The 26,983-nt window shown below is 34.7% G+C and overlaps 1 protein-coding gene across 1 annotated transcript in view; it reads left to right on the top strand.

Moving 5' to 3' along the window:
• LOC149082626 (uncharacterized) overlaps positions 1-18,702 on the top strand; it is a 35,289-nt gene extending 16,587 nt beyond the window's left edge. Inside the window, exons 6-11 of the mRNA XM_089235893.1 lie at positions 708-751; positions 1,556-1,639; positions 13,566-13,675; positions 15,086-15,204; positions 17,260-17,516; positions 18,418-18,702. Coding sequence (XP_089092019.1) covers positions 708-751; positions 1,556-1,639; positions 13,566-13,675; positions 15,086-15,204; positions 17,260-17,516; positions 18,418-18,601 — 798 coding nt within the window. The 3' untranslated portion in view covers positions 18,602-18,702. The remainder of the gene's footprint in view (positions 1-707; positions 752-1,555; positions 1,640-13,565; positions 13,676-15,085; positions 15,205-17,259; positions 17,517-18,417) is intronic.
• The last annotated feature ends 8,281 nt before the right edge of the window (positions 18,703-26,983 follow it).

Below are 26,983 nucleotides of genomic sequence, written 5' to 3'. Positions count from 1 at the left end.
AATAGCTCAAGGACGACGAGCCACCAGATGGCTATATATATGACATGAATGTCGCTCTCCACTTGTTAATACAAGATATACGGAAGACTGGATGTTGTGAAGATATTTATTATTTGAGATGTTAATTTTTTAAGGAAGGAAAAAACTCATCTCTGCCTCTACCGGGAGTCGAACCCGGGTCCCTCGATTGCCGGACAAGTGCTCTGACCACTAAGCTACAGAGGAGATAGAGATTTTCCTTCGCTAGAGCGTATATGTGCCGAACCTTGTGTCCTTGAGCTATTAGCTGATCGGTTCAACGTCCATTGCACGGTTCTGTTTGGCACATATATGCTCTAGCGAAGGAAAATCTCCTCTGTAGCTTAGTGGTCAGAGCACTCGTCCGGCAATTGAGGGGCCCGGGTTCGACTCCCGGTAGAGGCAGAGATGAGTTTTTTCCTTCCTTAAAAAATTAACATCTCAAATAATAAATATCTTCACAACATCCAGTCTTCCGTATATCTTGTATTAACAAGTGGAGAGCGACATTCATGTCATATGAATAAGTTATTGATAACATTTTCTTTTTTCTAAAATAAATCTTGCATTTGACCAAAGATTGCTTCCTGGATTAAAATTAAATTTTAAAATGCTATCATTCGAATGCACGTCATTATTGTATGGATTCAATATTTTTGTAATATTTCCTTCTCTTCCTCCAATCATAGATTCCTGTCAAGGCAAATACCCCAAGAAAATTTGCAGAACGAAGGTAACTGGCATTTCACTAATATTTTTTGCCCATGATTATGTTTGGCGACTGAAGGTGATACCAATTTGCTGAGCATAATTATTCCTTATAATTTCTTTTAAGGAGGTAGAGAAAGAAGCTTATATCAGTGTTTCTCCAAATATGCATTATGGCTCCTAGGAGGCATCTGCAACTTTTGTCAGAGGCATTACAGCTAGCTGGAGATATTGATTTATGTGCCTATTCATACTTCAAAGTGGTTCTTTTAAAAGTGAAAATATCTACTAAACTATTCTGGGGAGCTGTGGGTGACAAAAGTTTCAAAACCACTGCCCTGTATCTTTCTATTTACTACAGGGAGTATAAGGAAGTCCTTTTCACCTGCAATGGCTTGCAAACTGAGAGAACTACAGCTATGCAACTTAGTAGTATAGTGTTGAGTTACAATATCTCGTCAACCAAATGGGTGTCTTGGTTATTGTTGGCCACTTTATTTTTTATCACCAGTTGCTGCCATTCTTGCCAGTCGACCTGCAAAGTCAATAATTATTTCTCAATTTGCGAAGCTGCAGATTTTTCTATTCACGGGTCGTTTTAAGTTAAAGGGATGTTGCTACGCACCCTGTGTGATCAGTTTTAAAACTGTATTTCTGTCCTGTGACTGAAATTTATGTAAACGAAAGCAAAATAAAAGTGTTATAGAAATATGTCTGGTCTTCAAATTGAAAGTTAAAATTCATTTATTTGAAATTTGTTTGTCTTTTGTAATGCTTTCTTTATAATATTTTTCTTTTTTTCCACTACTGCCTCATCATTTTGTTGTAGGAAAGAATGCAATGAAAATGTCAAATCACATATGGGATTTGTGGTGTTTGAAAATAGGGAAGATGCTGAAAATGCTTTGAAACTGTAAGTTTTTATATATTTTTTTTTTTGTTTCCCCCATTAAATCATTAAAATAAATTTTTCATGAAATTTGATTTCGACATGCCTGTATAGTGAAATAGGCAAATAGCAGCAGTATCACCTGTATAGAGAAGACTAAGCACTACAAATGTCATTCACTTACTTTTTGTTAGTCATTTGTGTTCTCTTCTAGTGGACCAGCAGCCTAAGAGTAGAAAATATAGCGTGTGTGAATGCAAGTTGATCTCCGTTTTGGAAACATCTCCCCTTATAGAGCAAGCAGATATTCAACACGATGCTTTAACCGGTTGAGCGGTGAAAGTTTTTGCGATTCCTATTTGAAAAATGGCGTCAAGTTCCACGAACAAATACTCGTAGAGTGGCGAAGCTTCTTCATCTCAAGTAGTGCTATCCCCCCCCATCTAATATACAGGACAACAGAGGAGGCGTGGTTGGAGGGGTCCATTCAAGTGACAGGTTGGCTACACCCATTAAATGATCCTATTCTTTACTAATACACACTCGACTTCTGTACCTGTTCTTTTGTTACAGTTCTGGCTATTTTTTCCCCTGTCATGCTCATAGAATACACTTAGAAGTTTCTTATTACTTCTTATATTACTTTTCTTATTAGAGTGAAAATTCGCTACGACAGGCCCGTAGCCAGAAATTTCGTTCGGGAAGGGGACCCCTTTCATTTCAGGGGGACCAAAGTGGTAGTACAATACATTTTGCCAACTTCTTCAATTTTTTCGGTCATTTTCTCACATTATGAGGGTTTAGTTCTCCCCACCCCCGCTACGGCCTTGCGCTGCGATATAACGATAAATCCCTCTACAAGCTATCCATACCTAGAATAAGACAACCATAAGTATTCTTCATGGGCATTGTATAATTTTTATCACGTGTATATATTGCTTATAATTTTTATTAATTGCATTTTTAATTGGGTTGCTGTATTTTTAAAATATATGACATCCATATTTTTATGGGCATCTTTTTCTCAGCCACCTCGTTGGGGCGTTGTATTTGTATAACTATATTTTTTCGAGTATCGTTTAGAAATGTCTATTCTCTAATATTTATCTGCTGCTTCTCGATATAACGATAATCCCTCTACAGCGATATATTTTTCGTCAGTGTATCGTTACATCAAGTTTTCATTGTACAGCCGAATCCCGTTCAAATGAGCTCCAGGAGACTGGAGAAATCAATTCGTTATAATGAAATGTCGTTGTAAAGGAATTCCAGGTTTTTGTATTGTTCCTATGTAAACTTATCTGGGGGATTAGAAAAAAGTGTTCGTTAAAACTAGATTTTTGCTATATCGGTATTCGTTAAAACGGTATTTGACTGTTTATACACTGTATTGTTCTTTTTTTTTCCACTTATTTATTGGTGCAAAGAAGCGTTTATTGGCTTCACAATAAATGTATAGTAACACAGTAACCGGGTATTACGGATTACGCAATAATGTTTTATTTTTTTAAGTAACCAGTGACTAAATTGTCCGAAATTTAGTATTTTTACTATGGTTTCCACATTTTTCAATAAGATTTTGATTATCTGATATGAAGTTTTTTTCCAAACATCATTCAGTCTACGTATAGGTTTCACGGCGATATACAACTTGAAAATCGCATTTCTTTTCAAGGTTTACGTTGCTCTTTCGCAGACGTTCCATGCGAGTTATCATTTTGTGTTAGGGATCATTCAAGTATTACGTCAGCATCGATGGGGGGGGGGATTCGGATTTGCAGACTTTTGATGACAAGGGGCAGGGGCGTAGCCAGAAATTTCGTTCGGGGGGGGACCACTTTCATTTCAGGGGGGGGGACCAAAGTGACAGAACAATGGATTTGGCCATCTTTTTCCCTGTTTTCGGTCATTTTCTCAAATTTCGGGGGGGGAGACCAGACCCCCAAGTCCCCCCCCCCCCCTCGCTACGCCCTTGACAAGGGGGAGGAGGGTTTGAAGGTTGCTTACGTCATCAACCAGCTTCCAGCTTTTTTGAAGATATGAAATATTCTAAGCTACTGACGAAATTTTGCTGACGGAGGGGGGGGGGGTCCAGTGTTTTGCTGACTTTTGCTGACAAGGGGGGGAGGCGTAAAAAATGGATGAAAATCTGCTTACGTAATACTTGAATGGCCCCTTATCCCTAAAAGGTTGTAGAATCTCAGTTTATCGGAGCAGTTAGATGGAGTTATCCAATGTATTCTTTCTAGTTTAATCGAATAGCTTTTTTCTACGGGAAGGAACTGCACAGTTTTTAGAATAACTATAGGAAATCTATGAATGCCACACATTATGACAACACACAAAAACATGTATAAATAGAGTACCTTGAATTTTCTTGAAAGTTGAAAGTAACAGTAGTCGATGATTTTAATTACAAAAATATCGATGTTATATCTCGTGAATAAAGTTTAACTATGCAAATGATTAGAAAATATCTTCATTTTTATTCATGAGATAATCTATTTATTCAGTGCGAAATAATTCATACTTCATATATTAAAAACCAACTGATTAATGAAATATGTCGATTCTATATTTTAAACTGTGTATACGGAAATAAGCAATATTGTGATTTTTTTCGCACCTTGGTGCGAAAAAAATTATCATTAATTATTTTTTTTCGCACCAAGGTGCGAAAAAAATGATCATGATCATGCATTTTATACATTTGATTAATAATTCCCGATACGTTAAGCATGAAAACGTTTCAGTATTTGATACTCGTATCGCTGTATTTTATTTTATTTTTTTTTTTTTTTTGGCTTTTGATGAAATTTACTTTCTTAGATGATTTACTGACCAAATAAAAACAAAAGCTAACAAAAGAAATTAAATATTTGCCAATTTTTTTTTTGATTAAATCAACGATCACAAAACTACTTTTCAGGGTTTATCTCTATATAATGTGGTTTGCTATTATTCATGTATAATTGAATTTTTACATTCCGCTTAAATTAGATGTGTTATAAGAATTCTGTACTCGCATTTGAAAAGAAAAAAACAAAGAAATCGCATACATATATTTACAAAATATTTATAATAAACAATCCAATAATAACAAAAACAATAGTAAAAAATTAATGCGACTTTTTTCAATAATATCGCTCGGAATGATATATTCTAAAGCATGGTGTTACGCATAATGAAACATTGCAGTCTTTACAAAAGTACCTCGTCTCCCTCCTCACCCTCTTACCTGTTTCAGAAGTTTTTGCATAACAGACTATACATCTCCTCTTGTTCAAGCATTTTCTGCCTTCGCTATCAGGCAAAATGTCCGGAAAGTGTCTCTCGGTTAACCTTGACAGTTCAAGTGATGGCTCATTAGGGATTGCTGGAGAAATCAAACAGTTTTCTTCCACAATCCTCTCAATTAGCTCCAACCTGAACTCCAGCTGGTGCTTCTCACCTCCGCACTTTTGGTATAAAACAAACGCGTTCCATACCACTTGATTCAGGAGATGACGAAAAAATTTTTTATAATATTTCTTCTGTCTCTTGCGATATGCACGGTAGTAAGAGAGACACTGGTCCGCTCTATCGACCCCGCCCATGCTATTGTTATAGGCAACCACTGCAGCAGGTTTCCTTACCAAAGTTCCTCTCTTATTTCGCACATCCACCATCGCACAGTTGTGGACTGTGCTCAGAATGCACACACTTTTCTTGTCTTGCCATTTGAAAACACAGACCTTACCTCTTTGAAAGGCAATCAATTCACCTTTTTTCACTTTTTCCGAGTGTAACTGTTTTGGCAGGAATTTTCTCGTAGGCCGCAGAGTGCCGAAAACATCGGTTTTTCGTGAAATTAGAATTTCCGCTAGTTGCGGAGAGGAATAAAAATTGTCCACTGTTAGACAGTACCCTTTGTCTAACAAGCTCTCCATCAAGAGCAGGACACTCTCAGTGCCCATTCCAAGGCTGGTATTTTTGAAGGTCCCTTTCCCGGTGTATATTCTAAAGTTATACACGTACCCACTATTTGCTTCACAGAGTTGGAAACTCTTTATGCCAAACCTAGCTCTCTTTGAAGGAATGAATTGCTTCCACGAGAGTCGTCCGCTATATGATAGAAGCGACTCATCAACGCTCACGTCCCTTTCTGGTGTATATACAGTACTGAATTTCACACGCAGTTTTTCGGAAACATCCCAAATTTTTTTTAACTTCGGTTGATCAATATTTGGGCCATCGTCCTCAAAGTGCAAAAACTTCATAATCAAACCATATCTCGTTTGAGACATGACTTTGCCACAGAACGGGGTGCTGAGAATTGGCCTTGTAGACCACATCTGCTTCTCTTCAGGCTTTTGGACAATACCCTGTAAGAGCATAAGAGCGAAAAATGCCTTCATTTCGTGGATATTCGTATTTGACCATTGCAATACTCTTGACTTGGGACTTATAAAAGTGGTCTCCATCCATGTAGATGCATATGAGTTGGTTCTCAGCACAATGTCTTCTAAAAGATTATCATCCAAAAATAGTTGGAAAAACTCTAATGGATCAGCAGTATCGCGTACTTTCACATTCATTCCGGGATTTCCTTGAAACTGAAATCTGGGATGTGCGGGTGGAGGTTGATCAGCGTTTAGTCTACACCAATCTCTAGCTTGGTTTAGTTCATCTTCGCCTGATTCAGAAGAAGAAGACGAATCATCAAATTCACTATCAGAACTAGCAAAAAGTTCTTCGCTGTCACTCATTTTGGAATTTTTTTTCAAAGTTTGAACTCCGTTTATAACTAGGACTGTATATAGAGTATACCTATAGAGCAGTACCTCTCATGCAGCTTTGCTTGTAACACACAAACACAAGAAATAGAAGGGAAAACCACCAGCTTCTACTTCGAAGTGCGATAACGTTTCTGATTCCAAGAAATTCTAATACAAAAAGAATTATATTCTCAAATCCGGACCACAATCATCCCATTCTTCTTTACAAGCATTGTTTGTATCACTAAAGCTAGGGAGATTGGAATATTCAGTGGCTAAAAATGAAGCTACTATATATAGAATCGCTTTGTGTTTAATAAATACAGTATAGGCGTACGAAAGGATTTCCTCAAGAATTGTAGAAGGGGGGGGGGGTCAAATTTTTTATCTTCCAAAGGGAAAGGGGTTTACGTTTTTTTCTGAAAAATAACACAATAATCTCGGCCAAAGCTTCAACCACGAACCTCCCCACCCGTTCATTTGAGGGGGAAAAATTGTTCCATGTCTTAATGTTTCTCAGAAAACATGCCAAACCTAATCCCATTATTGCTATTCCTGTAAGTCGTCCATTGTGTGCATTTCAGAGAATTGTTTTTCTTTTGATGAAATTTACTTTCTTAAATGATATATATACTAACCAAATAAAAACAAAAAGCTAACAAAAGAAATAAAATATTTCTCAAATTTTTTAATTGAATTAACGATGGCAACTACTTTTCAGGGTTTATCACAATGTAATGTCACATTCAGTTGGTCATATATGATTGAATTTTAACACTTCGCATAACTTACATGCGTCATTATAGGATTCTATACACGCATTTAAAAAAAACCGCATACATATACAGTTGTACCCACTTATAACGAAGTTGGAAAAAACAGCGAACGTATTTGTTATACGCAAATTTCGTTATATCCGTACCAGCTTGAAAAAGAATGCGATTAAGCAAATAACACATTTTTCATTAATGATACGCATTTTTCAGTAATCTGAGCAATCTTAAAATGAATAGATTAAAATAATGTATTTTAATAAAGATTAAAAATTTAATTAATGATATAATGTGCCATGAATAAATATGTGCCAGTTATTATTTTTTCTTGATGTGATTGTAAATTTCAGATGTTTTGCGTTTAAATCATTTTTGCCGAATAGGCATGCAAAATATAATGCCATTTTTTAGTAAAAGCGTTAACACCAAAAAATTTTTGGTCTCATTTATTTATTTATTTTTGAATCATTCAAAGAGAATGAAAGAATTATACAAAAGAAATTATATTCTAAAATCCGGACTACAATCACCCCATTCTTTTTTGCATGCATTGTATGTATTACTAAAGCTACTATATATATATATATATATATATATATATATATATATATATATATATATATATATTATTTTTGACAAACCGACATCCATCTGTAAGATTTTTTTCTTTCAAATTTCGTATAAAAATTTTTAAAAATCTTGCGTAATAAAATAAATTAAGATGTTAGATAAAATAGTAAATTTTGCTTTCGAAGACGTGCTAAACATGTAGCACAATGTTTCAAAAAGGCCACATCACATACGTTTTAAAATAAAGTCTTGGTTTTGACGTATACCGTACGAGCAATTTCTTTATAAAATTTAGTTTCTTTGGTAGGGTGCAATTCACATATACTATTATTGCTTTCAAAAGAGAAAAAAAGTCTTTCTGTGATACCTTGCAACCACCTTCTTAGTTGAATCTAATTTAGTGGGGATTTTTTTTCAAAAGAAAGAAAAAAACTTTTCTATGTTAAAAATTTATATTTCAAACAAATAAAAGTTCCCTATCTTAGGCAAAACAACCTGTTACAAATAATTGAAAAGAAAATTTAACGAACTTTTGACCTCGTAGCCACACCAATTTTCCCAAGAGTCGCATACATGTGCCGAGAGAGAAGCTTTTTTCTTTTCATGATTTCATAATAACCTTATCCAGAAATTTTGATGTTACTATCTAAACCCTAATTCGGAAAATTCCTGAACTGGCCGGCCCACAATAACCGAATTTCAGGATTTTTCCGGCCACTATACATTCATCGTATGGGATATCGGTATCCCTGGATATCGATCTCTAACATATCGATATACCGATACCTTTGATCGTTGGAGTTGCTGTCACTAACCATAATTATAAATGGTCACAATCATCACAAAACAATATGCCAACATGGCGATGACCCTAAATCATAGGAATCGATAGATAGATAGAACCGCTCACAACACCGGACTGATGCAAAGTACCTTACTTCCGCTATAGGAATTGATACATGGGGGTCGGTCAAAGCACGAAATTTGGACATTGGCCGGACAAACTGCCCAATTTCGGGCTTCGCCACTATTATGTATATATATATTTATGCAGACCCAAAAACGAAATATCGTTGTATATTGGTTATCATTATCAGGGGTCTGTCCAGCCGGAATTTGGGTCCGGAAAACGGACCCTTCACAAAATTCCGGGGCTAAAAAACGGACCCTTCACAAAATTCTGGGGCTAAAAAACGGACCCTTCACAAAATTCTGGGGCTAAAAAACGGACCCTTCACAAAATTCCGGGGCTAAAAAAAAGGATGTTTCACAAAATTTGGAGGATAATAAACGGATCCATCACAAAATTCCAGAAAACGAACCCTTCATGAAAATTACGTCGTAAAAAACGAACTTTTGCGACTGCTGTGCGACAAAATTCTTATCAGTTATGACCCTAGTTGTAATAGAAAGCCATTGATCTTTTTTTTTAAGCATGTATTGTTGGCCCAACACCACCACCCCCTCCCCCATAGATGAGTAATCTTATCTATAGAAGTTGTTGGTTGGATACCGGAAAACATGACCTTGAAAAGGCGATCGGAGAAAGAGCGTGACCTTGAGAGGGCTTTCCTTGTTTCTAGTCTTCTGGTTAGGACATCCCGCTGGTTGACCACGGATTGACCGCGTCCGATATTTTATCGCGCAACCTATGCCATTATACAAACGCTTTAGCCCCGCACTTCTCCTCAAATGGTCTTTGAATCACAACAACAATCATCAACAATTGTAGAATTGGATTTTTTGTGCACGTTTTTTTTCCTGTATTGCGCTTTCATTTTTGAAAATTTAATATGAAGCGTGGTCGACCACCAACAGGTGGAAATTCAAGGAATAGTGATTACTACATTAAAAAAATACGGCCAACTGACGTTAGGGGATGCAGCTCCATAACATCGTTTTTTAAACGAGGATCTGAAAACGTCACCAAAAAGACGTCAGATACAGATAATTCCAATTGTGCTAACCCGGAAAAAATTACTGAAACATTGCTTCCTTCATCGGTTTCGAACCACGCTGTCGAAACCCTGGAAACGGCGCGATACATTACCGATTTATCGGAGGCGCCTAAAGACATTACCGATTTATCAGAAGCGCTGAAAGACATTTCGGATTCTTCGAAAGACATTGCCGATTCGTCGGAAGCGGCGGAAGACAATTCCGTTTCTTCGAAAGACATTACCGATTCGTCGAAAGCGGTGGAAGACATTGCTGATTTATCGGAAGCGCTGAAAGATGCTACGAATTCGTCGGTAGAGCCGGATTTTAAGAAAATTTCATCTACAGAAGCTAGAAAAATGGGTCTAAAAGTACCGAATTTGTTGAACATCGCACGTTTTGAGAAGCTTCACAGTTGGCTATGTTACAGCATTTCTGCATCTGGCTTTCTTTGCAAAATATGTTCTACATTTTTTGATAAGGGACCCTGGATTGACCAAGGGGGTGCAATTTGATGATCACCCAACACGATGTGTCAACAAGCATATATATAGCCAGAAACACAAACAAGCTGTGAGTGCATCAAAAACTAGGAAAATGATAATAAAAATGAAATAAAATAGGAAAATGAGGTCGCTGTTTAATTAGTATTACTTTCACTGCTATTTTGAACGTTTTCACAAAAATAAGGTACATTTTCACAAAAATAAGGTACATTTTCACAAAAACAGTACCCTGTGCAAAAAGTCTGGACAGACCCCTGTCCGGACATACCGATACCTTTGATCGTTGGAGTTGCTGTCACTAACCATAATTATAAATGGTCACAATCATCACAAAACAATATGCCAACATGGCGATGACCCTAAATCATAGGAATCGATAGATAGATAGAACCGCTCACAACACCGGACTGATGCAAAGTACCTTACTTCCGCTATAGGAATTGATACATGGGGGTCGGTCAAAGCACGAAATTTGGACATTGGCCGGACAAACTGCCCAATTTCGGGCTTCGCCACTATTATGTATATATATATTTATGCAGACCCAAAAACGAAATATCGTTGTATATTGGTTATCATTATATCGAGAGGCAGCAATTTAACATTAGAGTTGTAACATTTCCGCATTGTTGAAGGATTTATCGATTATCGTTGTAGCGGGGTTTCACTGCATTTAAAAAATTTGTAAAATAAAATTAAAACATGTAAAAAAAATACAGCCATTGTGTGGGACTAACAAATAGCACGTCTCAAGTTAAATCTTTATATATATAACTTGGAATAAATTCTAGAAAAAAATAAGTTGTGGGAAAAAATTTAATTTTAATTTCATCTTCCAGTCAATAAACTTTCTGGTGGATTTTAGTGGATTGCATACGTTTATTTATGTGTTTATATACAGTGAAATATCGTTACAATGACACTCGATACACCGATAAATCCCACTACAACGATATTTTTTCGTCTTAGTTAGCAATGCCTATAGCCTAATATTAAAGTGCTGCCTCTCGATATAGCAATAATCCTTCTACAACGATATTTTTCATGGTCCCGAGAATATCGTTATACCGAGATTTCACTAAAATTAAAATAAAAAAAAACTTTTTTTTTTCTTTTTCAGAAAAATTTTGACGTACAACTTCACATGTTGTGAATATAAGTGAGGAAAAAACATAGTTCCTCCTAGGAAAGAGATATAAACAGTTTCTCTCTCTCTCTCTCTTTCTCTGTACCACCCCTCCCTAATTCCATTTTAACAATCTAGCATTCTTACTTTCAAGATACCAGTAAAAAAGCCACACCTTGTTCTGTACAGACGGTATTTATTGTGATGGTCTATAACCAATTCATTGTACTATTCAACCGAGCACTTCATTCATTTGAAGGATTAGGAGGCGTTGAAGGTGTCAGTCAAGGTACAATAGGTCAAGGGGGAAGGAACAGGTCTTCCATGACCCATATATTCGTCACCACCGCTCAAGGATTGGAAAAAGTTTGACCCATATATTCGTCATCACCACTCAAGGATTGGAAACATTATGACCCATATATTCGTCATTGCCACTTGACTGGTTAATAACATGAAAGTTCAAGCACCTGCCATTTTCACTTCAATATATGGAAGACAGATGGCTACATCACTGTAACACAAAATGCATAAACCTGACGATGTAGATATGTTAGGGCCACACTAAGGCTTGACAAATGGAGGAAAAAAAAATCAGGCAGTACAGTAGACTTTTGCTAGTTTAACACATATGAGACCAGAATGTGCCGGATTATCTAAATTGCTGGACTACTGGAAGTTAATTGAAGAAGCCTATTTAAATAATATAAAATTCTGTGCACAGACATGCCATGTCACATTTTCCTTTTCTATGCTTGAAGAAAAGTATCCTAAAAAATGCTGAATTAGCGCACAGTCGGATTATCAAGAATTAAATTTTCTAGGTGCCAAAGTAAAAAAAAAAAAAATTGAGAAGAATGGTCTATATTTTTTAAAAGCTTTTTGGAACCTTTTTTTATTGGGAAGAACATGTGACAAAATTTCAAATGAATAACAAAGAGACAAAAGAACACAATAAAGGGCAGACACCCATGGCGATCTTGGCCATGCATACATTCCAGAATGTACCAATTTATTTTAAAATATTCCCAGAGGCATGTATGTGAGGTGTGTGTGTGTCAAGTAGTAGTACCTGAGCATAAAATATCAGCCAAAGGGTGTTTAAGTGTCTATATAATTCAGTTTTTCCCTTAGCATACTTGATACAGTTTGGCTCACTTAGAATACAGATTTCAGCAAAGTATGCTTATAACGAATTTTCAACCGGTTTTCAAAGAAAATTTTCAATGAATTTCTTTGTAATCTTATCTAAATTTGCTTATCAGTAAATTTACCTTTCTGCAATGTGTAGGTACAGCTAATAATGTCCCCTTTATTTCCCTGGCATTTTAGTAGGACATTTTTAGTACTGTGAATCCTCTTCCATCTCATGCTTTATTTTTTAACTTTTCTCTGTTAAATCCTGTTTTGTTCACAAAGGATTATCAGAAAGAAAAGGTAGGTTACATTCCCGAGAATCTAACCTTCGAAACACCTTCATGTGCATTTAACAATCTTTTGCTAGATTTGAACATTGTTTGTGGCGAGTGGATTTTTGTGATTAGTTAGTTATCATATCAGTGCATTTCAAGCACAAAAATGATGCTGTCTGTTGCTTCAAAAATTGGAGCTACACTATTGTTTGAAAGCCAAAGATGGGGAAAAAATTGAGTTATCAACGTGATTTAGGATTCACTAAGTTTCTTATCCATGATATTGAAGAGCAAAGAGGATTTGAAGGAAAAAGTTTTCGGTTGGTGAATTGAAAATCTACGAGTAGAGATTCAAAGAAGTAGCTTGTGTTAAATGGTTTGAAAATAATGAACAGAAAAAAGTTCCAGAAAGGCTCTCTGCAGAAGAAAAAGCATTATGTCTTGCAAGTTTATTGGGCAAAAATCAATTTAATCCAAGGCGTCCATAATCATATCATGAAGAAAAAAATACAAATTTTCATTTATGTATTTAATTAAGCAAAATTTTAATTAAAACTCTGACCTTTTTATTAATTCTATCTCCATTCATTTTAAGATTGCTCAGATTATTAAAAAATGTTTGTCTTCCATTTAAATTATGTTTTATTTTTCTCAAATGTGTAATTTTTTAAGCCGGTGCGAGAATATCGAAATGTTTCCATATAAACAGCCAGTTTTGCTATTTTTCCTTACTTTTTTTGTAAGTGGGTTCTTGTATATGTGTTGTATGTTATGAGAATTGTTTCATCTCTGTATATTTCATTTAACTTTTAAGCCATTGCATATCATTTAAAGATTATTGAAAATGCATTTATAATATTGTCTACAGGAATGGGAAAGTCGTCAATGGAAATCATATAAGAGTTGATCGGGCAAACTTCTCTCTAGAACAAAAGCAAGACCATGAACGTACTGTTTTCGTTGGGAACTTGCCATTCAGTAAGACTACTTTTTCCTCATTCAAACTTTTACTCTTCATCATTTAAGTTAATACCTCTCTTGGAATATCATTCAATAGTTAGTTATCATATCAATTAGTTTCTTTGGGCAATAGACTTCATATTTACCATTGATTGATATTGTACTGCAAATCAAAGTTACTGGCTACTGTATTTGTGTGGTTGATGCCACTCAATTTCACTGATGATATGCTGTAAGAAATTTTTTTTTCTCGTATGTTTCATTGTATGTCAGCTGATAGATATAACTCAATCATAGTGGAAAATAATGATCCAATAAAGTGAGAAATTGGGTTTTTCTCAAATTAATGTGACATTTGACTAATAAATTGTATTTGAAACATTGGAAATGATTTGAGAAGATAGAGTGCAACTTGTGAGGATTCCAAAAAGTCCAAAGTCGCTAATGCTAAAAGTCAAATACCTTATCAGGAGCGTCTCAAAGACTGGCATTTCATCGGATTTGTTATTATGGAGTATTTCTATTACTTGTCATATAAGAAAGCTGCAGATGTATAATGTCAAAGGCTGAATTCGTTTTGTAACTAATACCATAGCCTGTCTATGTACTGAGTGATGATATTAAGCCATCAGCACAATCTGGTTTTTGTTGACCTGCTTTTAGGCTGTTGATGGCTCTGTCTTGTACTCTATCCCTATTAGCAAATGTTGCCTCGAGATCATTTTGAAGAATTAGCTATTTCAAAAAATTTTAACAATCGCACACAGCACATAAATTAAACATTCAGGTGGGCATAAAATATACATGTATCATAGTCTATTACTCCGATGACGGCTATAACCATCATGCTTTTTGTCTATGAGCATGTCTGAATATATCAGCTCTCTGTTGGGGAGGGTAGGTGCGAGCGAGTGACCTTGAATTTTCACGGCAAATTACATCCCATAAATTGAAATGCCAGTTTAAAAAGTTGTGATACTGAAAAAGGGCCAAACCAGATTCTAAATCACAATAACTTCTTGATGACCCAAGCAAAGACATTTTCAAATATCTCATTGTAAAAAATAGAGTATTTTTTAATGTATTTCTTATGGTTGTATGCTCTCGATACTATCTTTCTGTGAAATATTTAAAACAACACAACATATTCACATTAAAAACATGTGGCTGGCCATGTACCCCACACAACTTACCTAATTTTTCTGTATCTGTAATGGGTTCTGTCTGCCTTCCTGAAGAGAGAAATTCCTGCTGAAATGTTCATTTTTCATGTACAAAACTTGTACAATGATTGTACAAGTTTTCTCCTTAACTTTACAAATCTTGTTACATGGTGTATTTTTTACCATTATCATTTATTTTATTTGCAAAAGATTAGTGACCATTTTTAATTAAAAAATGCGGATAATTCTTTAATTATTTTTACAGGTGTTTCTGATGAAGCGTTGTGGGGGAAATTTTCTCCTTGTGGAGATATTATGTTTGTAAGAGTCATCCGTGACAAAGTTACAGGCTTGGGAAAGGGCTTTGCTTACGTTCAATTCAAGGTAGTTTCTATTTTCTTTTTTTTTTTTTTATTTCATCATGTAATGTTGTTATTACTGAGATTTGGATGTTTCGCTTTCTTTATTACAAATTTTATGTTGAGTACTGTAATCACAGGCTACTTTGGTCCATTTTTTAAACATTTCAAATTCACTTTCCCAATATTGTTACTATCTTTAAGTTCTGGTAAACTTTTTTATGTTGATTGACTATCTTATATTAGGTATAGGCTACTAAAAAACTGATTAGCTTTGATTTTTTAATTTAAGCTAATTTAAAAAATAAAAACATTATGGGCCAATTTTACCCTTTTATGTGCCTAACTTTGGCCTGCTTCACTAAAGCATAAAATAAAAAGTTAAGGTATTTTTTTTAATTTGTGCTCGCGAATAATATAATTTCAATTTTTAATAAAGTTTATCGTTTTTGTCGCACCACAGTCATTTTCTGCACACGAGGGTTAATTTGACCGGGACCCAGGCCTGTCATTTGGGGGAGTAGGGGAGTAAGGGGGCTGTGTGCCCCCCCCCCCCCCCGGCTTTTGAAAATACACTAAAAATGGTATATATATGTACATACACATTGAGTATGTGTTCTTTTGCTCCCCACCCCTGGAAAAAGTTGAAATGACGACCCTGTTCTGGGACCTACAATTTATTGCAGATTCCGAATGGCAGCTTGTTTTTTATACTCATCGAGAGGTTGGTGTGCTAACCCCTCAATGGGGGACTCCCTGCAGTAGCAAACTTAATAGTAAACTTTAAAAAATTTATATTTTAACTTGTAGATATTTCTATTTTTTTATGATCAATATATATATACGTGTTTTGTTTTTTGTTTTTTTGAAATTTTCACTTAATAATCTTGTCTTACAAATCGACCAAAAAACCTCTTTTAACAGGCTTTGAAGGCTTAACTATTAAGAATCAATAATCACACATTTTGTCAACATGACTAGGAAATTCTAGTTCTTCCTCTGCACTAAAAACTTTTTTATGACCTGGTTTGCTAGAAGATGCATTTTTAAGTTTGTTCTTAATGGTGCTTTGAGATATTTTAAAGTTATCTGCAGCTTGCCTTTAGTTTATTTCAACAGATCTAATTGCATCTAAACTGTTTTGAAGGTGGTCATTTGCTCTTGTATTTATATACCATCTTTCCAGTTCAGAAACAAAACCTTAGGATAGACATTTAAAAAGATTAACATAATTATTCAATGCATAGGTCTGTTTTTAAGTGTATTCCCAAATAAATTACCAAGGGCTGCAAAAATATGACGTCTCTTTGGCCTATCAAAATGTTGGGCCAAAGTAGGGTGTATTTTTGAAGTTACCAGAGCTTAAATTTTCAGTTAATGTTTGTGGAAAAAATGAAAGATTGAACAAAATTTCAATCATACTAGAATTGAAATGCACCTACCTATCTTGAAAAGGATGGATTACAACCCCCCCCCCCCTCTCCCCAGTTGAAAGTTTGAGAGATGAAAAAAAAACAAATTTTCTCTGCGTGTGATGAGGTCAATGTAAAATTTTCACAATTTATGTAACTGTTTCTACCAACACATAGAAGAAGGTCAACAAGATTCAAAAAATGGTAGTTAAAGTTAAAAAAGAGGGTTGCTATTTAAATTACTGTCAAGAATAGGAACACTTTGTAACCATTAGCTATTGCAAACTTTTCTTTCACCAGTTACTCCAGCACAGCAGTTCTCAACTGATTCGCCCGCTTGAGGAAAAAAAACAGTAAATTTAAAAAATCATAATTATAAATATTTTTAAATAGTAAAAATGAATCAATAACTTTGGTTAATGTATAAAAAATTGGCCTACAGAGTTCCACCATGCTAATTATATATCATAAAGGGCTCCACGTGTCAAAAAAAGTTGAGAACTGCTGTTCTAGAGAATGAAAGGTTTTCCATGTAGTTCATTGATAACCGTCACAAATAATTTTGGTATTAAAGTAATGTCATTATGCTTATCTCATTTGACTGTTTTTTACCTGTATTATAATCAATGTCTGTTACTGATTATTGTCTGTTTTTTCCCCTTCTCCAGAATAAAAGCTCTGTACAGAAAGCTTTGCAGCTGAATGACACAGACATTGAATCAAGAAGCATAAGAGTCAAATTATGCGAATATAATAGAAACACTGGGAAAAAAGGCGGTAACAACAGAGAAAAGTTTGGACATTTCAAGCAGCATGCCCAAAATGTCGGAAAGCAAGTTAGGGGTTTTAGAAAATTTGGTGGAAACATCCAAAAGAGAAACAGAGAAAGATACGAAGGTGCTGATGAGAGGCCGCGTAAGCCAAGGTATATGATGCTCTCATACCCCCAAAGCAGACTATACTGAAAATTATGTTGTGTCCCAGAATAATCTTTTTTTTTAAGTTGAAATTGAAATTTATTTAACACAAATACATCATGGTTAACACAGACACAAAACACATATTACTTTCTAAATATTACACCTACCAGATCACACAATCCGTCTAGGGTTCCATGATTTTTATATACTTAGAATTTTTTTAAGAAAAGAAACACAAATAACATTTTTATGTAGAAAAACTATTATGGGAATTTTTACAGCAGAACATTTTCAATGAGCTCAAGGCCTGCATGCAGAAAAATGCAAAACATTCTGCTTTTGGGCTGTTATATAATTGTCTTTCTGTGAGACTTTTTTCCCTTGCTCTACAAGGCAATCTATCATACATTCCAGTTTGTATATGTGAAAGCATTTTAATCGTGTGCTACTTAGAGGGAACATTTTTGTGTTGTTCCCCTTAGTTTGTATGATCTAAAGTAGGGGGTGACGAAATTCTCAGAAAAATGGAGCTCAACTTCAGTTAGAATAATGAATGGAATGGCAGAGCATCGAATGAATGAATGCAGAGCATCTGTCGGACACCCGATTTCACTGTTTCAATCTTTTGCCAAATGAAACATTTCATTAAGACTTGGCATAATAGTGATCACCAGTGGAAACCCTGTTGTAGAGAGACGTTGTTATTTTTGATACCTCATAGGAAAACCAAAGAGCAAAAATCAGTGCAATTTTATTTTCATTTATTAAAAATCCCTACTATGTTTTTCAAAAATCACTTTTGTATTTATATAAGGAATTCTGATGCACAAAAACTGCCCTGATTCCCATTCTTCAAGGTTGGCAGCTATGTAAAAAATGGTATACAATTTTCTTTTCTTTTTTAAGATTCAACATCAGGAAAAAGAAAGATGACTTTGGAAACTCCCAGGAAAGTCGGAAGTCTTTCAAGAAGATGAGGAATAAGAAAAAACAAGAACATCAGAAGAACAAGATAGCTGCCATCTTGAAGCAATCTGTTAATTCATCAGGCACCATATCTAAGTTGAAGACAACAAAAAGTTCCATGTAAAGAACATCGTGCTAGTCAGTGAAACTGGAAAGTTTCAGGATAAAATTGACACCACTGTTATGACCATGAAATGTTGTATTAAAGTCATTCTGTCAACATTATTTAGACAATTTATTTGTATTCTGTCATGATCAAGTAATATTGAAAAATGTATCACAAATTTGGCATTTCTAAATTAGCAAAATCATTCTCCAAAGAGCTGAATGTCTTTGTCGGTATTGTCCTCGTCACACGCTGGCTTAGTGCAAAAATAATCACATAGCATTATGGATAAGTTTCACTAATTCCTTATATTATTTTAATTTTTCATAACCACTTTGTTTTAAGTTCTCTCAATCCAGGTTCAGTTCCAGTTTCTTATTGCGAAAAATTTGTTACCATAACTCACAATGTTGTCTGCGATATTTAAAATTTGAATTTCTTAATGTATGTTAAGTATTGCTGCATATTATCTGCAGCTTTTTTGAGAATAGTTTGGATAGAAATTAGAGATGGGACGAATATTCGGTTTGGCCAAATGTTGCTTAGGTATTCGGCCAAATATTTGTGCAAATCTAAGTACACACATCAAACTAATTTTAAAAACTATATTAATTGGAATTTTTTTGCATAAATTTACTGATTATTTTTCATGATGTGGTGTATATCTCCTTCATGTCAGGGTTAATTTCTAGGATGCGGAAAATATGAAACGGAAAATATCCTGCTATAATAAGGTGAAAGTGAGCATGAATTACATAAGTCAAACTCACTACTGAAGAATGTATCTAGGCGAGATACAGTGATACCCCCCCCCCCCAACCTAACAAAGGACTCAGCTTAAAAATGTTTTTTGAATAGCAAAGATTGTTTTTCCATCTTGGCTAACGAATGCAGATTCGACTAATAAGCTTTTATTTTGTATATATGCATCAGCTCTCATAAAACAGCTATGTCAATTCACAAACTAAATTTTTGTGTCAATCAAAATGAATCCAATGAGTAACTGTTACTTGAGCCAGGTTAATATTTTTCCACCTCAGAATTGCTTCTCTTTCAGAAAGCTTTTGAACCATTTGATGTATAACAAATCAATGATTAAGATAAGGGAAAACGCATTTATAAAAAGCCTTACACTTGAATAGTTTTAATGCATATACTGTAATTCTTAATGGCAAACTGAAGTATGGACCCCTAAAATTTATCACCGCCCCAAGATTGCCACGATATGTACCCTCGATCTTGTTGTAAAACTCAACTGCAACATGGGTCCTTTACCAGAAGGGGATACAAGGCCTTCTAATTTACATAAATACCTTAAGAAATCATAGATCATTTCATATTTTTATACCCCTATTGATTACATAATCATTTAAAGCCCCTCGCTACCTTGTGAAAGTCAGCCCCATGGGTGCTTATGTAATACTTGAATGGCCCAAAATTGATTTAAAATTAATTTATGTGTGTTGTAGTGCTTTATTAATTTTCTTTCAAAGGAAAATATGAATTAGAGTGCTCTCAAAGAGATATTACTGATATGATATGATTATATATGAGATATTACTGATTATTACTGATAGTATATATTACTGTATGAAATCTTTGGAAATAAGTCTTCACGATCCAGAAAATTTACTAATTTGGAATCACCTGGATCAGGGGTCCAATTTGGCATCATGGGCCACCAAGTCATACTGTAGTTATTCTGTTATTAAACATGGTTTCCCAAATTATCACACACACAAATTATTTTTTAAAAAATTGTAATTGGTGAAAATTTATTTCATCTTATTTATTCTGAAATTTGTCCCAATATATAATTCTTAAATTAGTTTTTAATTAAAAAATTCTTCAATAATTCAATATTCTTTTAATAATTCTGGAATTTTTCATTAATTATAAATTTCCCATCATTAAGGTATTTTTCATTATTTTTGTAATTATATCTTTTCGATGCCAAATTATGCCTCTGGAAATAATTATATTGAATCAAAAATTCCAAAAAGTATTTTGGCTCCGGGTTCACCCGAATTCATTATGAGGCCCTTTTAATGTATCAAATGCACAGCATTACTATTGAATCTGAAGGGTATCTTACAGTTCTGAATACAGCAGTACAGATTTCAGTGGTGAGCACTCTTAAATTTTTTTTGCAATTTTATTGCCTATGGAAAAAAGGTATTTTCCTCAAAATCGTCAGCGGACCACAGGTTGAAGACACCTACCCTAGGTCCTGAAGAGTACAGATTAGAGGGATTCTCTATGATAAATATATATATTTTTTTCAAGTTCACTGAAAAATATCAATAATTCTTCACATTGTATCATATATGTATGCGATTTATTTTTTAACTCTCACAACCATTCAAATACAAAATGTAGAATGCATAGAAGCTGATGATGAAATAACAAATAAATAACCCCTAGGTACCATTGACAACTAGCTCTCTACTAGTCAAAGTTTTTTTTAATATACACAGTACAATAGAATACCTTTTCCATGATTCAGAAATATTTTTCATACAATTTGTTTTGTATACATATATATATATATATATTTCATAGTATAATAATGATTCTTTTTGTTTTGCTCATAAAACGTTGATACATCATTTCATTATTTTTTATTTTATTTTTGTACAATAAAAATCCTATCAAAAAGGTATTCTATTGTTTCGTGTTCACATAATGTGTATATACATACAAGCATTACATATAAATTCAATATATTTACAGTTTCACTAAAACATGGACCAGTCTCTAAAGCATGTTTATAGATATATATATATATATATATATAATGTTTTTGTTTTTAAAAAAATTACACCAATAGCATTATTGCGAAATTTATATGATTGATGTTGTTTTCAGTTCAACTCAAATTAATCACTGGTATAAAAAAAAATTCCATCTAGAACATAATATTTAGGTGGGAAAATCCATACAGAGTACATAAAGCAACGTATATGGATGAATGTTGCACTCAATTGTATAACATCACAAATATAATTTATTTTATCAAATTGATTACTGGAAAAAAAATCATGAACGAATCATTGCAGATAACCAAATGCTCGTGGTTTTCAGACACAGGAAATTCAACAGATTGCCAGCTGCTGATTGTATATTGTATCGGGGCAGGGGGTGTCCAAATAAATCCCCCAACTTCGAGGAATAAATGCAAGACAATCTCCTGTTTAAACGCCTTCCCACAGACCAACAATGGTACAAATAATTTGAAGTATAGATGGCAGCACTGAAAAATTAGACAACACTAGATACACATAGGGTCACCATGTTCGAAAACTGAGAAAGGATGACGTTTGGGCATGTACCCATCAACGTCACTTCTCCCAATTTTCCCAACAGATGCTACCTTTATTCTGACCAAAACAATTTTTCCCAATTCTACACCAGAGCCACTAAAAAAAGCAGAAAATAAAATCTGGGAATTTCGGCAGCTATTGGTCAATGCATGTGGGGGGAAGGAAACATTCTTATCTGATTTTCATTTTATTGGTGCAAAGACCATCTAGGTCAAGCTGCGCCAAAACAATATCAATGAAGAGATGTTTCAAAGTGGGAAAAAAAAGGAAAAGTAGAACAAATTTTCTGAAACCGGAAGATAGTTGAAATTGCATCAAAAAAGAGGACATCTGGTAACTGTAGATCAGACTGTTAGCTACACACACTTTTTCTCTAGACGGAGGGCTGGAATGGGATAAGTTCAGTGGCAGAGTCCTGGTATTCGGATCCCCCAAAGTCATCGAGCACTAAGCAAATGTCCCACTTGCTCATACAGCAATCAAGCCCTGTGCATGTGTCTGCAGTTTACGTTATTCAAATGAGTTTTTCCCCCCTAAGGATTTCCAGTCATCCGACATAACCCTGGTCTGATATGTGTCGAAGAGACTTCCTCAAGAGCAGGTGAACAACAATGATATTCCTTGAGTGATGCTTTGGAAGAATTGTTTGTCTGAGCATAAAAGTTCACCATATTAGTTGGAAATTGCTTGCTGGGTTTTAATTGTTTTAGGCCAGATACGGGTAGGACATCTCCCACCAGATATTATATTTCAGCTTTTACCAACAAAGCCAATGGTTTCCGTTTATTACACTCAAATAGTAAAGTAGGAGAATAGATGGTTCGAATGGGCTCAAAACCAATTAACCATATTATTTTTATTAAAAAGATATATTTCCAGAAATTGAAATGTGTCATGCAAAAACCAAAATTATTTTTACATAATTGTACCGTACAACACAGCTTTAGATATCGTCCAGCAGATGTAATATTCTTTTTTCAATGTTATTTTCATAAAAATTACTAATCAAATTTTCGAGCAGTGATCAGAATTTTTAAAAAACAAAAAAACATTAGATGGCAGAAGAAACTACCCGACATAGACTAAAAATACATAGAAATAAATATAATGTGTGCCGTGCACTTGAACTTTCTGAAAATTTGATCCTGCATGTTATGTACGAGATGGAATAGGGAAGACACTGGCAGTTTCCTTCCCAATCTTTAACTAAGTTTAAAAGTGTCTAAAATAATCCCCCCCCCCACCTTTAAATCCAAGTACAGTAAAACCTCATTTTTTTAAATCCTCATTTACCCAGAACTCCCTGTTAACCTGGTGCCGGTTTCTCTAGTGATGAAGAATAATAGAAAGAAATTATTTCAGAATTAATGAAAAAAAATATATACAAATATTCTCAGAATTGGTAAAAAAAATTATATACCAGGTGTACAAGTATGAAATGCGGATTTCAGAAAACAGATGGGGCACCAATGCAGTTTGTGCTATAAAGATTTGACACTGCACCATTTTGTTGTGTCATCAACAAGTGTCATATGCGCACGAGTGATAAATTGGAAAAGTGTGTGCATAGTGTTGTATTGTTGTGTTCAATATGTCGAAAGTTATACTGAACAATGAGCATTCGCGGACAGCATTAATTTTTTTGTTTTCATTTTAAGAAAACTGCTGCTGAATCATACCGATTACTTCGAGAAGCTTATGGTGAACATGCTCCATCGCAAGATACGTGTGAATGATGGTTTTGGTTTTTCAAAAGTGGCGACTTCGATGTTGCAGACAAGGAACATGGAAAACCACCAAAAAAAAAAGATGTGGAATTAGAAGCATTGTTGGACGAAGATGATACTACACAGACACACAAAAAAACTCGCAGAGCAATTGGGCGTTAGTCAACAAGCAGTTTCCAATCGCAATGCCCCATGACAACGTGAAATGCTCCATCACATACAGCAAAAGAGGCTCGCGGCACGTTGGAAGCACTCAGCTGGAAGTTCTACCCTATGCGGCTTACTCACCAGACTTGGCTCCTTCCGATTACCACTTGTTTGCATTGATGGGTCACGCACTTTCTGAGCAACGCTTTGGTTCGTAGAAGATGTAAAAAAATATCTCGATGAATGGTTCGCAGCAAAAGGGGAAGATTTTTACTGGCGTGGTATTCACAAATTTCAGGAAAGATGGGGGAAATGTATAACAAGCAATAGAGCATACTTTGAATAAAGCACTTTTTATCATTCTTCCGAATTAAAAATTTTTTTTTTTGAAAAAAAATCCGCATTTCATACTTGTACACCTGGTATATCCAAATGAATGAAACTCTTCAATTATTTGGAGCCCCTGTTTCTACTTAGTTACTGGGTAGGGGTCCTGTTTGGCCAAGCCATTAAGACACCACTGCACATGCATATTATCAGCAAGTCCTTGTAAATCTGGTTTCAATATTACAATTACAAATATTGCAGTATGACTTGATGTAGTGGCCCGCAGGCTTCATGGGAAGTTTGACCTTCAATGTTTGAAAGGTTGAAGACCCCCTGATTTAGGTGATTGTTTCGAGGAATTGCTTGGCCTAAGCAGCAAGGACATTGTGACTCATCAGAGAAATATTGATAAAATACTTCAGAATAAAGCAACAAAAGATATTACTATTTTTGTAAACCGATACAGATAAGGATAGTACTACTCTCGAAATTCCCAAGGGGGGTAGGAATTTCTAATGAATTGTTACATGTGGAAATGCATGTTCTGAGTGTACGTGTGCCCCTAATGCATTGTGTTGTCAGAGTTATTAAAGGTTTCTTGTCCTAGTACGTGATGCCGCCATCTGTCTTCTACATTTTGAAATGGAAATGGCAGATGTCTGAATTTTTGCAAAGGATACCCAATTGTTTGTTAATCACATATTGGACTATAACTAGTATGGAGTGATACTGGACCTTTTATTGATTGCAGATTGAATTATTTAAAAAGTACAGGCTCATTAGAAAGTTGAGGTTCTACTGTATGACTGTTAGTTTCAACATCCATGTCACTCTAAAGGCAACAGGAAATAAATGAGAATATGGGGGGAAAAATTATATCTTTTCCAAACTCATTCACAGAAACTGGAATTTCAAAGGGAAGTGATCAGGAGAGGTTTTTATATTCACATCAAAAATTTCATGTTTCTGCCAAACATATTTTCCAAATACAACATACAACCATCAAAGTAACTGATATTTACTTTAAAAAATATACACATACACTTTTAACTATCAACAAATCATGAAGATACTTTCAGAGACTGAAATGAGAAATAAAAACCTTGATGCATGATCCTTTCCAAATTAACACACCACTGTTTTCTCACAAAACAATCCAGAAAATTTCAACCTTACGGTCGAGCCTGTTAAAATTAATACATCCTATACAGTCACAAAGAAATATGTCATAACTACCTAAATCAGTAATAAAGTTAGAATCACTGGCTAGGTAACTCAATTTGCCTCTGCACTTGAATCTTCGCCATTCATTCAATTTGAATAGTCATTTCAATCAAAATTTAAATACTTCCATTCAACATTGATCGACCTAGAAATATCTGCATTCGTATATCAATAAATGGAGGGGGACAAAAATTTTAAAGTGATGAAAATTATAACTTGAAACAAAAATGTATATTTAAAATATTTTACATAAAATGATGACTGGCTGTTGTTTCTCCAGCAAATGAGCTTTTACAGTAGAGTCTCAATAATACGAAGTGAATGGGACTGAAGCCAACTCATATTACTGCATTCAATTATCCAAAAAACAATAGAAATCCGCTTTTAATGGGTGCCTTATTATTCATACTTACTCTTAACTATTTCGTTCAAAATTCAATGGCTTAGTTCAGTATTTCTCAAACTTTTTCCACCTGTGGCTTCTTTGGCCTTATCATTGTTTATCAGCAGCTCCCCAGAAGTCTACAAAAGAATCACTTCAAAGCATTGCACAAGAACAAATCACTACACCCAGGGTGTCCAACATATGATCAGCTGAGCTCTTTGATAATGTGTAGTATAGCTTCTTGACCCACAGGCCTGGCTAAAACATCAAATGTGGCCTGTGATGCGTCAGTGGTAGGAAAGCCCTGCACTACATCAACTCCTCATGATGCCCCTGAAAGAAATTGGAAAAGCCCTAGGAGATATGATGCACACTTTGAGAACCACTCGCTTAGTTCATTAAGATTATATCTGCCAAGATCAATAGCCTTTTTATAAGGGAGGCTGACAGGGGCTCTCATATCCCAAGGGCCCGATGTGAATGTTTTTTGTTTTATTTTTATGCTATAAATTTACTATAGGAGGGCCTGTGGAAAATTCTGGCATGGGGATCGACAGAAGACCAGTCTATAGGAATCAAGACCATCCTCCCCTTAAAATTGAAACTACTTGAATATGTTGGAAGAATCAAACAAAAGAAACAGTACGTGAAGTGCTTCAAGAGGAATTTCATAAAATTTCAACACCTCAGATTATCTGGAACCTCAAACTTTCAGGACTCTACTGTATAAGGTAAATGAATGTGTTTTGAGACAGGAGAATTAATGACTTCATGTAGGACTAGATTACAGAAAAAAGCAGAACTGAGTCATTTTATAACTGTGCAATATACAGTCACAGATGTAAAAATTTTGCTCATAAATTTTTTTTTTAAATGTGGCTAAATAATGAAATTATACATGCGAATTTGTGATTTTAGATAAAAATAATTCTGGTATATCTGAAACCATAATAATCTGATAGTTCACACAAAAGAGCGGGGGCCATATCACTTGTCATTAAGGTAACATGGCTCAAAACTGAAAAAAAAGAAAAAGTTGCCATAATTTTACAGCTAAAATCATCAGTAATTACATAGCGATAAATATCCTGGGTCATCGTAAAACTTCTTTTTCCTGCACAAATCATATTTACATGAAATCGAATAACTCTACAAATGTAACTATATAAATTTGAATATAGATTTCACAAGGGAAAAAAAATTTACACATCAAATCGCAATATTTGACATATTCCATAACTAAATTTTCAGATTTTTCAACAACAAT

The sequence above is a fragment of the Pholcus phalangioides genome, unplaced genomic scaffold (genome assembly GCF_987345545.1).
Source record: "Pholcus phalangioides strain wild (caught in Gottingen) unplaced genomic scaffold, Ppha-v1.0 ptg000009l_1, whole genome shotgun sequence".
NCBI classification, from domain to species: Eukaryota; Metazoa; Arthropoda; class Arachnida; order Araneae; family Pholcidae; genus Pholcus; species Pholcus phalangioides.
Note: the sequence above shows the minus strand (reverse complement) of the source record. Positions and strands in the feature narration are given on the sequence as shown.